The following is a 16,884-nucleotide window of genomic DNA, read 5'->3' on the forward strand; positions in this document are numbered from 1 at the left end:
TAGGGAGAGGAGTAAAACGGGCAGTTGAAAACGAGGAAGGAACTATTCCTTTTGTGAACACCATTTGGAAAAGTAGGGCAAGGTGGGAAAAAAAGAAAAGGGGTCCCATATTGGAGGTGTTTAGCGTAAACTTGACCAGTACCCCTTCAGAAAGGTTTCTTAATTTTATGAATTGTATTATAAACATCAAAAACTGATGCAGTAAACATCGATATGTCCCCTATCGAAAATATTTTTCGAGTGAACTTTGGAGGGATTTTCTATTAGTGGGTCTGGTTCTGAAAACTCTGGAGAAATGTTGTTCCCATAGTTCAGGAGAAATACTAAATTACTGGTTTGGCTTTTGTTTTTGTTTATGTGATAACTTTTTCCACAAAAGTCCTGGGCTATTGAAAATCTTTTCAGAAAAATTGGAACGAATAGTAGTTCTATGTTTCTCTAGCTCTTTTGAAAAACGGCGTTTGATGGATAAACGGATCTGGTTTACGGCACCAGTTCTGGGAGGGCCACAATCTATCCAGGTGCTTAGCTAGAATTTGGCCCTATTACAAGGCTCAACAAGTAAAGAATTCTGGGACCAGTACCTCACTTAGGATCCAACTCGTACTCTGGTGCAAGGGACAAACTGCTTTTCTGCTTGTAATAAAGTATGTGAAATAAGTGACGCATATATATTTAATTTAATACGAGTTTTATTAATTGAAGACGGAACCGAATTCTGGAGAACTTAAATGGTATTTTTATCTTTGCGAGAATATTATCAATACATTGCTGGTATTGGGGTATATCAATCTTTTCCCATTCTATCACATTACGCCACTTAGAATCTTGGATTACCCGTGCACGGTTAAATGGAGCCATAATGCTGAAAGACAAAGGCAAATGGTCAGATACTACAAAATGGATTATTACTTTTTAATAGGTCACAATTAAAATCCCCCAACAGAACCCAATGGGGGTGCGAGGCTCTGATTTTACTCAAACACTCACCAAATTTTCTACATGCTACAGCAAACTTCGTTTCAGAATTTTCGTCTCTATAGTCTGTTGGCAGGTATACATTAACAATGACATTATCACCCACTGTAACTGCAAGGAAATGGTCAGATTTTACAAACAGTTCGGAGTTAGTATGTCTCTACTATTTTAGCAAGTCCGCCTGAGGGACGGCTTCATTTCCCGGGCCTTTTTGCGGCTACAAAGTGGAGAACATGTGATGGCACTACATCGAGTTGTTTCATATTGTCACCAGAAAGAAAATGTTCCTGTATACACATAAATTCTTTTGTAAGGCAAAGTTGTTCTACCACGGCGATTTTTTCACTGAGACTACTTTTTACGTTCCATGACAAGACGTTCTTTTTAATATAAGGATCAACCATTTCGAACAGATTGGCTTTTCGGCTTCAAAGTTTTGTTCAACGGGCAGTTAGCATGGTAGCACGTGTGTTTGGTGCTTTGACAATTCAAACAGCGGATCGGGTCCTTGCACGGGCTTTCTTTCGCACACCGTGGTAATTTTTGGCGCAACGGCCACATTTCTTGGTATTTTTGCATTATGTCGACATATCGCCGATTTCGTGACAATTAAAACAACGTTTCGGGAGAAAAATTAATTCTTGTATCGCAAGCGCCAATTTCTCCGCAGTAGCCTTCTGCGCAATGGCTAACCGCCACCCATTTTTTCCTCGTCTGAGCTCAACCTTAGAAGCAGCAAGGGATTCACCACACGCAGATTCTATAAACGCTTTCCGCTCCGATGGGGTTTTCAGTGGCGGAGGGTTTGTAGCAACTACAGAGTAAGACAGCTTTGTGGGGGCATTTGGTTGGGTAGGGAAACTAGTTTGAGTAAAAAGATTTAAGTCATCTTTATTCAGTCGTTCCATGAAGCCTTCAAAACGACGGCACATATCATTTACTTTGGTTGTTATGCATGCACTTATTTCTTCTCCGCATGCAGGGACCTCGGTGGGTTCAAAAATCACGAATGTAGGAAGTTTACGCTTTTCTTTAGCTGATTTGGCAAAGAATTTCACAATCTCCAGGACATTTTCTTCATCCTTAACTGATTTACGGAAGGGGTCCGGTAGGCCAGGCTTCTGTAGGATCAATTCTTTTGCACTCAGTATATTATCTCTGGAGAAAAATTCCACAGCGCGATTAATAATCAATTGATGTTTTATTCCGGCTAGCATTGCTCTTGAAACAAAAATTTAACACCGCATTCCAAATGATGTTTTCCATGTCTATATTTTATATTCATTAATCACGAATATATATCCAAAAATCCACCTTTAGGTTGATGTTTCATCAACCTTAAGTACTGCATTAAGTCAGTCCAAAAAATATAAGAAGTACCAGATTGCGTCAGAATGAAAAGTCACTTGATACTTTTAATCCTTTAGTGATATAAACAATTCACATAGGTGTTCTTGCATCGAAATCTAGTTTAAGACTGATTTGATGTTGCTTATACTTTCCAAGACTGTTCAAGACGCATATAGTTTTCAGTAAAGCGCCAATGACGCAGTAGGTTTTAGACTTTTATAGTGAGAGAAGGAGGCGATACCCAAACTCTTGTTTGTCGTGATTTTTGTTCGTTTCAAGCTTGATTTGCATATTCAATTTAAGTTTCACTCGTTTAAGATTTATTTATTCATTTATTTAATTTCTGTTCGTTTTAAGTTTCATTTATACTTCAATGGCAAAATATTTTTTTCCGTTTTAAGCTTGATTTTCATATTCATTCTAAGCATTACTCGCTTTGAGATCTATTTATTCATTATATTATTATTTGTTGTATGTTTTTTCCTATGATTGTTTATTTAATTTCTGTTCGTTTTGGGTTTTATTTATTTTTTAATGGTAATTTCTGGTCATTTTGGGTTTGGATTTTAACAGGTATTTTTATCTGCTGAGCTTAAGTTTAAAATGGCCTTTCCTTTTATTTGAAAGACTTATTTCTTGGAAAGTTTTTTTTTTAATTAATTTTCGTTCGTTTTTGATTGCAAAAAGTTTTAAGTCTTTAAAAATTCCTTATTTCAAAATCAAACTTAAAACAAAAAAAAAAACAAATTTGCATCAAAGTATCAAAACTGGTATCAAAGTGACAATATCAAAGTGAAAAAAGTTTGCCCCCTTTGAAATGAGCCCCCTTTGAAGTTTATCCGACGACCCCTTCTATATGAAGTGTGCCTGAGAAAAAATAAATGGAGTGTGGGGGGAGGCTAGCTGCCCTCCGATCACTTTTTACTCTTAAAAAGGGAATTACAACTTTCAATTTCCAATCAAATGAGCCCCTATGAAGTTTATACGAGCATCCCTTTCATAACAACCATATATTCCCCCAGGGCATAACTTACAATGCCTACCGTTGGGCCCTGGGGGCTGTGTCGACACCAGAGTTTTTATTATCTAAACATTGAACTATTTTTTACAATCTATCTTAAAATTTTTATCTGATGCATTTAGAGCGTGGAGGGTGGGGGGGGGGGCTTGTTGCCCGCCGATCTCCTTTGACTCTTAAAAAGTGAACGAGAATTTTCAATTTCCAATCAAATCAACCCTCTCCGAAGTTTATACAAGCATCCCTTCCATAAAACGATATATGCCCCCAGAGCATTACTTACAACGCCTACCTCCGGGCCATAGGGGGTTGCGTCGACACAGGAGTTTTTCTTATCTGACCTTTGAACTATTTTTAATGAAATGGCTATTTTAAAAGTTTTATCGGATAGGCTTGGGGAAAAAAGGGTGTGTGGGGGGTGGAGGGGCTAGTTGCCTTGGATATCCTTTGACTCATAAAAAGTGAACTAGAACTTTCAATTTCCAATCAAATGAGCCGTCTCTGAAGTTTATGCGAGCATCCCTTTCATAAGCACCATACACGCCCCCAGGACAACACTTACAACGCCGACCCCCTGGGCCCTGGGGGGGTTGTGTATACCGGAGTTTTTGTTATCTAATTTTTTAACAATTTAAAAAAAACTGGCTATCTCAAAATTTCTTGCGGATGGGTTTGGGGAAAAAAGGGCATGGGGGAGGGGGCTAGTTGCCCTTAAATCTCTTGACTCCTAAAAAGTGAACTAGAAATTTCAATTTCCAATCAAACGATCCCTCTATAAAGTTTATACGAGCATCCATTTCATAAGAATCATACATGCCCTTAGGGCATAACTTAGATCGCCTTCTTCCGGGCCCGGGGGGGTTCTATTGACACCGCAGTTTTTCTTATTCGACCTTTGAACTTTTTTTTTTAACCAAATGTCTATCCCAAAATTTTCATCAGATGGGTTTGGAAAAAGAAGCCATGGGTGGGGGCTATTTCACCTCGAATCTCTTTTGACTATTAAAAAGTGAACTCGAACTTTCAATTTCCAATCAAATGAGCCCTCTCTGAAGTTTATACGAGCTTCCCTTTCATAAGAACCAAATGTGCCCCAGGGCATAACTTACAACGTATGCCAGCGGGCCCTGAGGAGTTGTGTCGACAACTGAGTTTTTGTTATCTATCTTTTGAACAATTTTTAACTTAAAGGCTATATCAAATTTTGCATTGGATGCATTTGGGGAAAAAAGGGCGTGGGGGGGCTAGTTGTCCTCCAATCTCTTTCGACTCTCTAAAACTGAACTAGAACTTTCAATTTCCAACCAACTGAGTCCTTTCTAAAGTTTTTACGAGCATTCCTTCCATAAAAACCACATATTCCCCCAGGGCATAGCTAACAACGCCTGCCCTCGGGCCCTTGGGGGCTTTGTTGACCCGGAATGTTTGTTATATGGTCTTTCAACTATTTTTGAGAAAATGGCAATCTCAAATTTCTTTTCAGATGGGTTTGAGAAAAAAGGGCGTGGAGGGGGGGGGGGGGCTAGGGGCCCTCCAATGTCTTTTGACTTAAAAAGTGAACTAGAACTTTCAATTTCCAATCAAATGAGTCCTCTTTGTAGTTTATACGAGCATCCCTTCCATAAGAACCATATATGCCCCTTGGGCATAACTTACAACGGCTGCCTTCTGGCCCTGGGGGGCTGTCTCGACCCCGGAGTTTTTGTTATATGATCTTTGAACTATTTTTAACAAAATAGCTATCCCAAAATTTTTATCGGATGCATTTGGGAAAAAGGTTGTGTTGGGGGGGGGGGGGGACTGGTTACCCTCCAATATCTTTTGACGCTTAAAAATTGAACTAGAAATTTCAACTTCCAATCAAATGAGCCCTCTCTGAAGTTTATATGAGCATTCCTTCCATAATAACCATATATGCCCCCAGAGGATAACTTATAACCCTTGTCTTGAAGACCTTGGGGAAGGGGAGTGTTATGCTCAAAGATATAATTTCCAGAACATTCAACTACGCTGAACACCCTTATATGCCCCCAAGGCATAACTTACAACCCATGCACTGAGAGCTGTGGGGGGGATGGGGGTTGTCATCCTTAAAGACCTAATTTCCAGAATTTTCAACCACGTTGAACAAAATAGCTATCTCAAAATTTTGATTGGATTTGGGTGGGGAAAAGTTTGTTGTGAGAGGAGGGGTAGTTGCCCTCCAATCACTTTCGACTATTAAAAATGGCACTAGCCCTTTCAATTTTCAATCGAATTATCCCTTTTTGAAGTTTCTACGACAAAGCTTTCTATAAAAGCTTATATGCCCCAGGGGCAGAATTTACAACCCTTGCGCTGAGAGCTGGGGGGGAGTATCCTCCTCAAAAATATAATTTCTTTCTGGAAATCCACTACGTTGAACAAAATGGCTATCTCAAAATTTTGATTGGATGTGTTTGGGGAACTGGTGGGCGTGGAAGGGGTGTTCGTTGCCTTCCAGTTTCTTTCGACCCTTAAAAAGGGCACTAGAACTCTCGATTTCCAATCGAATGAGCCCCCTTTGAAGTTTTTACGACGACTCCTTCCATATGAAGTGCCTCTGGGAAAAATAATAATAAATAATAATAAAACTTTGGAGCCGTATGGCCTTTAATATAGGCAACGCTATATCGTTGCCTCTGATTTCTTAGTTTGTAATAATTTCCATCCATTATAAGAGCAGTGTGGTCAGCTGAAGATATGATTTGGTCAGTACCCTTTTCACTTCTGTTAATAGGTTTTGTGTCTTGTGTATTTGCAAACCCTGTTTATATGAATAAGGTAACAAATGTGATGGTAAAACTCTTGTAGACTTAGACTGTTCAAATGATATGAGTACCTAGATACAAAGGTTTACAAAACTAGTGAATTCCTGGAGGTTTTAAGAGATCTGGGCATTGGAACTATATTTGAAATATATTACGACGAGTCCTTCCATATGAAGTGCCTCTGGGAAAAAAATTAATAATAATAAATAAATAATAAAACTTTGGAGCCGTATGGCCTTTAATATAGGCAACGCTATATCGTTGCCTCTGATTTCTTAGTTTGCAATAATTTCCATCCATTATAAGAGCAGTGTGGTCAGCTGAAGATATGATTTGGTCAGTACCCTTTTCACTTCTGTTAATAGGTTTTGTGTTTTGTGTATTTGCAAACCCTGTTTACATGAATAAGGTAACAAATGTGATGGTAAAACTCTTGTAGACTTAAGACTGTTCAAATGATATGAGTACCTAGATACAAAGGTTTACAAAACTAGTGAATTCCTGGAGGTTTTAAGAGATCTGGGCATTGGAACTATATTTGAAAACTATTGTTGAAAAGACTAAGTTGCTTAGACTAGTAATAAGTGAGGAGGAAGAGATGTAATTTGATAATCTATCAAGTGGATACCTTCCCTTACCTAGTCAGTAATATTAGTAGGATGATGAATGTGGTGAAGGTGTAAAAAGTAGAATAGCCAAGACTTGAAAAGTCTTGTTTTTTTGCAGTTGACAAAAAGTCTGTAAGAATAGGAAGGTAAGTCTTAAAAGTAAGGTTAGGATATTGGAAGCTGCAATAATGGCAGAGATCAAGTGTGGCTCTGAAACATGGGCACATTGAAAGAATTAGGAAGATAGCTAGACGTTTTTCAGAGGAATAGTCTGAAGATAGTTATAGGGAACAATAAGCTTAGAAAAACAAGAAGCTTAGAAAAATATCGTTCAATCCTGCTTTCTAGGTTATAATAAAAAAAAGGCTTAGAATACTTTGCCATGTTTTATGAATGAAGGATGATTGCCCAAAATTGTGTTTTTGGCGGTCCACCCAGAGCCAAACGAAAAGCAGGCTGTCTCCAAATGAGTTCAGAATCGGCTGTTAAGAAAGGAGTTAAAGGAAATAAGAACTTTCTGAGAGGGGGTAAAGAGGGAAGCTTTGAACAGATTGGAGCAGAGCAGCACCTTGTGCAGCTATATGGGCTCACATGGTGTGGTGCTGCAATCATCACCATCATAATTTAGTTTATACTAAATACAACACAAACAAAAACGAGCAGAAAAACCCGGTCTCCAGAAGCAAGACTGTGGAGGGATCCGTTAAATATTTATAAAGCAACAAACTGACCACACACATGAAAATGACTCAGTAAGTTAAAATAACCTATTAACAATCAACTGGAAAACTAAAAAAATCAGATCATATAAGTGACATGATACTAAAAAAAGGATATAAATAGGAAAAGAAAAAAGGGAGAAAATTTACTGGCCTAAAACTATGGAAAGACCCATCAAGAAACTGCCTTCACGGAGAGAGATAGAAAGACATTGGAAGGGATGGAGTTCAATAGTAGAATGGATTGATAAACAGGAGAACTCTGAGCTGCTTTTGATGATCATTTAGGTGCAGTAAATTTATGAGAAATAATACGCAAAGAAGAAGAATATCTACCTGAACCCATCCATGAAAAAAAAAACTGCTGTAGAGATGATGGAAGTGGACCTAGAAAAGCAGAATGTGCTATATAAAGATTACTTTTACCTATAACGCAATCCAGCCGAGCTATTCCAGTATCACTATATAAATCAGCAGAAGGGTATTGCCAAGGGAGAAGAAAAGTAGCCTGTACGCTTTGTCAGCCTATTTTGGGCTCTTTGAAGTGAGTACAGAAGAGATTTGTTAGTACTACGGTACAGGGCAAAAATATAAAAGGTGAAGAGAAATAAAAGTATAATAAAGAGAAAGTTAAACATCTGGGGGAAGCAATGAGTTAACATGGTGCAACATCGAGTACTAACGGAGGATGAGGGGGCAGATGTGATTAGTGAGGGACAGACGGGTGTGAGTTATATGGGGTTTAAAAGAGAGAAAACAATCAAGGAACATACTGAGAAGGTTTACCATAATAGCTTGCAGTATAGTATCATTCTCATAAGTCAGGATGACTGTCTCCTGTACATCACAAGTACGATAAGGGTTCCTGAAATGCACAACAGCACTCTTCCAGCTGTTAAAAGCACTACCATTTGACTAGCAACACTCCTTCACTTTATCAAGAAGACCTTGAGCTACAGAAGTGGCAGATGGTAGGTCCACTGCAGCAATGGAAAAGTCACTGTCATCAGCAAAATTAACAGTGCATATGGGGCTGAAGACCATCAACAAAATTGTTAATATAAGTTAAAAACAAAAGTGGTCCAAGCACAGCTCTTTGGGACACCTTTCAATACAGGCAAAGTAAAGGAAGAAGTACCATTAGCCAAAACATGCTGAGATCTCCCTGAGAGGTAAAACCTTGACCATTCTAGTGGGATTCAATGGACTCAAAATAAAGATAGTTTAGACAGAAGAACAGAATGGTCAACCATAACAAATGCCTTCAAAAAGTCAAGAAATAGAACCAAAACACACAATACTTTGTCCAGATTAACTTGCACAAACTCCGGGGCATCTGAAAGTGCATGCGAAGTAGAGAAAGAGGGAGGAAAACCATACTGATGGTTAGTTATGAGACAATTTCCTGTCGTCGCATTAGTGCTAAATGCAAATGAAGTTAGTCTACGATGTAATACTTTTTCAACAACTTTAGAGCTGACGGGAAGGAGAGAAATAGGTAGATATCATTTATTAAAACGATTTATTAGGTACATTGATTTATTAGCTCATATGTTGATGTACTAGTACATATATTGTTCAATTACTACTACTTATTAGTACACTGGTACATACTAGCCTAAATAAGTGACCTTGTTTAAGGGGTTGTTTTTCTGTGCTTGTGGGTGGCAGTTATTTCTATTTTTAATTTATTATATAGGTATTTTTTAACCTTTAAATTCCTACATGATCAAAATGCTAAGGATTGACATTGAAGCTCTCTAATTGGCTGGCTTTTTTCTCAGTTTAAAAGAGATGTTCAAGTAAATTACCCATAAGATCTTCAGTGACAAAAAAAAGGGACACTGAGCACTTGTCTCTGAGATATAATGTTTTGGGGCCATCATTAAATTTCTTTCTCCTCTGATCAAAGGAATAAAGACCTATCCACAATGAGAGTTTACTAGATTCACATGTATCAACATTTGGTATAACTTGATGCTAATGATTGAGTTTTATTGTTTACTTAAATACTTCAACCAGCCAATGCCTCAATTTTATGCAATATTTGGGAATACAAATTTCGTATGGTCAGTGGTCTAATTGACCACCCTTGACTGAGCTCAAACCAGTTGAACTGTGTGTTGGCATTTCTGATTGTGTTGCCAGCCAAAGCCGAAGTTTTCTACTGGGATTGTAAAGATGATTACTTATTTCAATTTTTAGGAGAATATTATGATTGGCTAGCCTTAACTATGTTCAAATCAGTAGACATTTATACCTTCAAAAGAAAGCTGTTTGGAACATGTTTTCTAGTTTATTTTTGATGAATTTTGGCCTTCATTTTTTTTTATTTTGTTTAAGCTACTACTAAAAACTGCATACAGAGGTTTTTTTTTGTTAAAATTGTATTTTTTTTCTATTTTTTATTTTCCAATTTTTCTATTTTTAAGGTATTGCGTGGTTGCGCATGACGTATGTGGTTGTGTAAATTTCCACATAACCGATTCGAACTATCAGGTTTCATTTTCACTGTCACTGGTTCTTTAAGTTGGTATTGATGACCAAAGCCGTATCGAGGTGGGGGAGGAGAAGTTTAGCCCCGCCCACCCAATAAATGTTTGTCTGACTTGTAAAAACGGAATAAAGATGCATAGAAACACATTTTTGATGCGTTTTTAAAGTTTTTTTTGTAAAACCCCTCCGAAAAATACTTTCCCACCCCCCGAAAAATCCTGATTACAGCCTTGTTGAGGATCAAATGGAAGTGATTATAATTCAAGATAATCTTAAAGCAAAGATAATGTAGGAAAGGCTTAGATATTTGTTTATTTATTGAAACAAAACTGCAGTAAGCCAGATGCCTATCTCAAAACAAAATATACTAGAATAAATAATACAAACAAAAATAATTAAAATTGATAAAATAACGGTTGTGCCAGTCTAGGACCGTATCTCAAACAGTAAGCTGTACGAAAAATGTGGGTCAGTCCCGCACTCTAGGGCTATTATGAGAGAAAGGATGAAATGGCTAGGACATGTTCTACAGATGAAGAATGACAAATTGGCAAAGGTTGTCCTTGTCGGCCAACCGTCTAGGCTAAAATAAAAGTAGGTCGTCCCCGAATGGGGCTGGAGGATGTCCTAAGGAAAATTTTAGGGGAAATAGGAACTTCTTGGGAAGGTTTACACCTTGAATAGAGGGAGAATTTGAATAGATTGGGATTGAGGAGGAGCGTGCGTAGCTGAGTTGGCCTCAGGTGGCTTGGTGCTGCAGTTAGTTGTCAGTAGTAGAAGTAGTCTTAAACGCTTCAATTTTAACAGTATCAATTAAAAGATGCAAGTAGCTGTTTTTATGCAGTCAATTACCAAAAGAATTTTGTCCAATTTAATATTCCATCCATTAGGATAAATTTTGTGCTTATGCTATTGGGTTAAAAAGGCAATGGCCGAACTGAAAGAAACACATATGATAGGGATAGGATCCGCATTATAAATGCTTATAGTTATTTAGAATGTATTAATAGGGTTAGTTCTGTTCTTAAGAAGTTTAAGTGAAAGGAACTTCAAACATTTCAAGTACTGTTGGTAAATAAGCGGGGAAAGCTATGGAATTTCGATTTTTTTATGTCTTTTGGTTCTTTTGATGTGTGAATGGTTGGAGCCATTCATGGGTTACCCAATAGAAGTACAATATTCAACGATGATACGAACTAACGACTAATAAAGGGTCATACAATCTTCAAGTTAGAATTTATAGAAGTAATGCTCAACATTTTTTAGATGTATGTTATTCAAACTTTAACCAAGTATAAAAGGATATACCAAGGTCCTTGAATGGAATATTACAACCCTGTAAAGTATAAAAAAGGCATATTATTACAATTAACAATTACGTAATTCAAACCAGTACACTTTGAAGAATCAACAAACATAGAATCACTGAAGCACTCACTAGATAAACTATCTAAATCATCCTGCACTAACCCAGCATCTAAATCAACTTCACTAGTCCAATATTTTTGACACCATCGAATTTGAAGTTTCCAGATTAACGGGAAGATACTCGCCTCTGACTTTGTTTCACCTGCGCAAGATGATAAGTACTGCCCAATAGAATTCTTGTGTGTGAAGTCTTAAGACCGATTGTCTCATACACAAGTCTCATACATATTCAGTCTCATACAAATCTCATACATACATATGTCTCATACATAATCAACTTCACTAGTCCAATATTTTTTACGTCGTCAGCAAGCATTTTGAATTGCCGTTACTAATAGACAAAGGCGAATCATTAATAATAAATAAAATAGAATAAAACTTGAACTTTCTTGGCTAATTGCCGCTAGTGACAGAGAATAATAACCACAACATATTATCATTGCAAGTAATAGACAGTAAATTAACAATCTTTCTATGTAAACGATTAACCTCGTATTCATTAAAAAGAAGCAAAAAAGTAAGATTATTCTTACTTTAGCTGCACTTGGAAGAATTTAGGGACCCCACCTCTTTGACAAAAGTCTTACTGGCTCTGATCTTCCTGTAAAGTTTTACTGAGATTGTTGCTAGTGCGTGCGTTGGCCAAGCTCTACTCATCTTTCTGTGATCATTCTATTATTTTTTGTTTCTGGAAGAATCTGGATTAACAAAAGCAGAATCTTGGATAATTATTTTAGATTCTGTAAAAAAAAAATTGCTTCCACCTTGAAAATAGAAAAAAAGGTTCTTGTCAGAAAATTTCCAGCTCATGATATTAAAGTAAAACTGGAAGTACTGCATAACAAAGCTTTTAAACACAGCTTGCTTCCGTATTTTTTCACATCACCACCCTTTCAGTTTTACTTTCAGTTGTTTTTTGTTTCTCCCTTTATGTTCGATTTATATTTTGCTCGTTTTACGTTTCTTTTTTTGTGTGTATTTTGCTCCACATATTATACTATTGTAATACTTTTAGGTAGTAACCCATTCAGGTAGATATTCCGGCAACAAAAATATATCACCCTCCTCCCCTATCCTTTTTCGTCCCTCAAAGAGATCAGGCTGTAAACGTCAAAATGCATAGCTAGAACACTAGTTCTGAGCTCCCACCAAGTTTAGTCGAGGTCAGGCAATCTCTTGTAATAGATCCCCTTCTCCTCCACACCAAGGTTGTACTGTGCCCAGACGTCCCAAAGGTATATATATATATATATATTGTCCACTGAAGATGGTAATGATCTTTATGTTTCAAAATCATATAATTATAAAATGTAAAAAAAAATACTTTGTAAAGACATTGTAGGCATAAAACTTACAAAATAAATGATGTCATAAGAAACATAATTACAGTGTCTGCATTTATTTATTTGTATGAATTATCCTAATTCTAGAAAGCCAAATATTTTGAAAGGTGTTTATGCCATGGGATACAATGCCCCATCAAAGATTCAAGAAACGGCGTTGCCTACTTTGCTTGCTGATCCGTAAGTTTGTTAATATTACTTTTTGTTATTGTTTATTAATTTGTGTAATTTATTATTAGTTCTTAAGCTTCATGGGGCGTTTTTATAGTGTCGTGTCTAAATTTATTAGGTGTATGCAATACTTTTCTGTTCTGCAGCAGAAAAAAAACCAGCTTGATGAAACTGAACAGTTCCAAAGGGAACAGTTTTTTTTTACACTGCGCTTATTACTGTTTAAATAAAACTGAAATAAAGCTATATAGATGATAGTGTGTAATTGAGTAATCATTAAAGTGGGAATTCCAATTGTTCGGAACCTTTTTTTCTCGAAAAACGTTTCTATGGCAATAAAGACATACCTATATTTTATTTTTATCTAATTAGCCTTAATATATTGTTACCCCATCCCTACTCAGTAGTGGCAAACCAACAGCTTCTTTTATGAAAATTACATGACAATATTCGTCACGAAGTGAAAATGACACGGAGAAATAGCCAGTATCTTAAGACTAGCCTCTTGCCAATTAACATAACTGAAACGGTAAATTCGAAAAAAAAAGATGTGATCGTTCAAAAATATGGTATATTAAATGCTAGTTAACTTAAACTGTTAATTCGAAAAGAAGATATGATCGTTTAAAAACATGGCATGTATGACGGTAGATGCTAGATAACTGAAACGATTAATTCGAAAAAAGATATGATCGTCCAAAAATATGGTATGTATGACGGTAAATGCTAGATATCTGAAACGGTTAATTAAAAAAAAATATGACCATTCAAAAACATGGCATGTATGACGGTAAATGCTAGATAACTGAAACGGTTGATTCGAAAAAAAGATATGATCGTTCATGAAGAAACTGTAGATAGGAAGTTATGAGAAAACTGTAGTAGCATCTAACTTCAATTTCTCAAAGCAATTTTGAGATATCTGAAACGGTTAATTAAAAAATAAATATAACCACTCTAAAACATGGTATGTATGACGGTAAATGCTAGATAACTGAAACGATTAATTCGAAAAAAAATGTGATCGTTCAAAAATATTGTATGTATGACGGTAAATGCTAGATATCTTAAACAGTTAATTAAAAAAAAATATGACCATTCAAAACATGGTATGTATGACGGTAAATGCTAGATAACTGAAACGGTTAATTCGAAAAAAAATGTTCAAAAACTTGATATGTATGACGGTAAATGCTAGATATCTGAAACGAATTCTAAAAAAATGAAGAATTTAGAAGATGTGAAAATAGTTTCAAAAACTAATTTTTTCCCCCTTTTTTTTCTTTTTTATGCATTAAAAGGCTATGACAATAGACATTTGTCTTTAATTTACTTTGTCCTATTAAAGCGTCAAAATATGATCTGCAATATGGTACTGGCGAAACGACAGAATTTGTCTGGAAAATTGAACGACAGTATATGCTTTGGTTGTAAAGAAAAACAGCAATTGTCAGTTATTTTAAGGAAAACTTCTACTACTTAACATAAAAAAATGGTAGATTTGAAGAATCATAAATTATATGAAAGTTTTGAAATTTTTGAGAAAATCATGATAGCTTTAAACTTTACTTGATTAAAACAAGTTTTTTGCTTAAGAATAAATGAAACTAACGTAGTGGAAACGTGAATGTTGTTCACTGTTTAAACTTCAAAGGTTTCAAAAATGTGATTGAAGGCCTCAAAGTATGATCTTCCAATCCTAATTTGGTAGTTACAAAACAATAGTACCATATTTGCTTTTAGAATTACTCACTATTTGAAGAAAAATTTCTTCTTTTTTCTAACAACATAATAGCTAAAATATGAAAAAAAGCCAAACAGTTTTAATTGTGATGGAAATTTTCTAAACTATGAGAAAATTGTAGTAACTTCCAACTTCATTTGGTCAAAAGAATTTTTTTGCGGTAAACGTTGTTTGGACAAGGGAAACGTTTAGGATTCAAAATATGATTGCTCAATTCTAACTTGGTACTTACAATACTGCATCATTTTCGTGAAAATAACTCACTATGTTTAGAAAAATTTCTTCTTGTCGTCGAATGCAATATAAAATGTAAATCTTTAGAAAAGGCAAAATATAGTAATTTTAATGGGAATTTGGAAATTGTGAGAAAACTGTAGTAACTTCTAATTTCATTCGCTCAAAGCAATTTTTTTCAGTAAACGTTGTTTGGACAGCGGAGGTAACTTATAAGAGTTGAAACTGGCGCTAGTCTGAGCAACAAAACCATCAACACCATCTAGCATTTGGCGGCACGGCTTTTTATCAAGCCTTGTAATTATTTTTCTGTCAGAAACTGAGATCAGATACTTATCGCTACCCTAGTTTTACCAATTGCACTAATTAAATTAATTATTTTTATTACTGCACCGAGAAAAATTTCAAGTGTCGCGAAACGCTAGATAGCATTGATAGTTTTTTTTAATTCACTCTTCTCTGTTTAGGCCTACAAATATAATTGCTCAATTCAAATTTGGTTTTGACAAAGCAGCAGCATTTGTTATGAAAATAAATCACTATGCTAAGGAAATTTCTTCTGTCATCTAACACAGCATAAAAGGTCAGTCAGAAAAAGGCCAGAATACGGTGATTTTGATGAAATTTTGGAAGTTATGAGAAAACTGTAGTAACCTCTAAGTTCAATTTCTCAAAGCAAATTTTGCAGCAAACGTTTTTTGGACAAAGGAGACAAGCTTATAATTCACTCTTTTCTATTCAGGCGTAAAATTATGATTGCTCAATTCTAGTTTGGTACTTACAATATTCTATCATTTTGTGAAAACAACTCACTATGCTAAGAGAAATTTCTTCTGTCACCTAACACAGCATAAAAGGTCAATCTGAAAAAGGCCGAAATACGGTGATTTTGGTGAAATTTTGGAAGTTATGAGAAATCTGTAGTAGCATCTAGCTTCATTTTCTCAAAGCAAATTTTGCAGCAAACGTTTTTTGGACAAAGGAGATAAGCTTATAATTCACTCTTTTCTATTCAGGCCTAAAATTATGATTGCTCAGTTCCAGTTTGGTACTTACGATATTCTATCATTTTGTGAAAATAACTCACTATGCTAAGAGAAATTTCTTCTGTCATCTAACACAGCATAAAAGGTCAATCTGAAAAAGGCCGAAATACGGTGATTTTGGTAAAATTTTGGAAGTTATGAGAAATCTGTAGTAGCATCCAACTTCATTTTCTCAAAGCAAATTTTGCAGCAAACGTTTTTTGGACAAAGGAGACAAGCTTATAATTCACTCTTTTCTATTCAGGTCTAAAGTTATGATTGCCCAATTCCAATTTGGTACTTACAATATTCTATCATTTTATGAAAATAGCTCACTATCCTAAGAGAAATTTCTTCTGTCATCTGATATAGCATTAAAGGCCAAAATATGGGAATTATGATTGCTCAATTCCAATTTGGTACTTACAATATTCTATCATTTTGTGAATATAGCTCACTATGCTAAGAGAAATTTCTTCTGTCATCTGATATAGCATTAAAGGCCAAAATATGGGAATTTTGGTGAAAATATTTGAAACTATATAGAAACTGTACTAACTTCTAACTTCGTTTGCTCTTTTTTGATTTTATTATTACTATATTTTATTTCGCGGTGACGGTTTTTTGGACAGTAGAGATGTGCTTATAATTGACTCTTTTCTGTATAGGCCTCAAAATATGATCGCTCAATCCCAATCTGGTACGGGCAAAACAGCAGCCTTTGTCATCGCTATGCTAAGCAGAGTTGAACCATCGGAAAAATACCCGCAAGTCTTATGTTTATCTCCCACTTTGGAGCTGGCTCTTCAAATAGGACAGGTTGTTAAGAAAATAGGGCAATTTTGTACTGATATTGACATCAGGTATGCTGTTCGTGGTGAAGAAGGTAATTATTTTTGCTATGTTGTCATTCCTATTGCTTGCTATAGTCTGTTATTGATATTCTTTTGCTATGTTTTGCACCCATATGGAATGGGTAAA

At 35.8% G+C, this 16,884-nt stretch overlaps 1 protein-coding gene across 1 annotated transcript in view; it reads left to right on the top strand.

Annotated features, from left to right (window-relative positions):
* The window catches only part of Dbp80 (putative ATP-dependent RNA helicase Dbp80), a 68,861-nt gene that overhangs the window by 13,751 nt on the left and 38,226 nt on the right, over nt 1-16,884 (top strand). The window contains exons 3-4 of the mRNA XM_089093636.1: nt 12,817-12,909; nt 16,572-16,789. Of these exons, the coding sequence (XP_088949762.1) occupies nt 12,817-12,909; nt 16,572-16,789 (311 nt within the window). The remainder of the gene's footprint in view (nt 1-12,816; nt 12,910-16,571; nt 16,790-16,884) is intronic.

The sequence above is a fragment of the Artemia sp. Qi Xiang Cuo genome, chromosome 8 (assembly GCF_049724085.1).
Source record: "Artemia sp. Qi Xiang Cuo chromosome 8, ASM4972408v1, whole genome shotgun sequence".
Classification (NCBI taxonomy): domain Eukaryota; kingdom Metazoa; phylum Arthropoda; class Branchiopoda; order Anostraca; family Artemiidae; genus Artemia; species Artemia sp. Qi Xiang Cuo.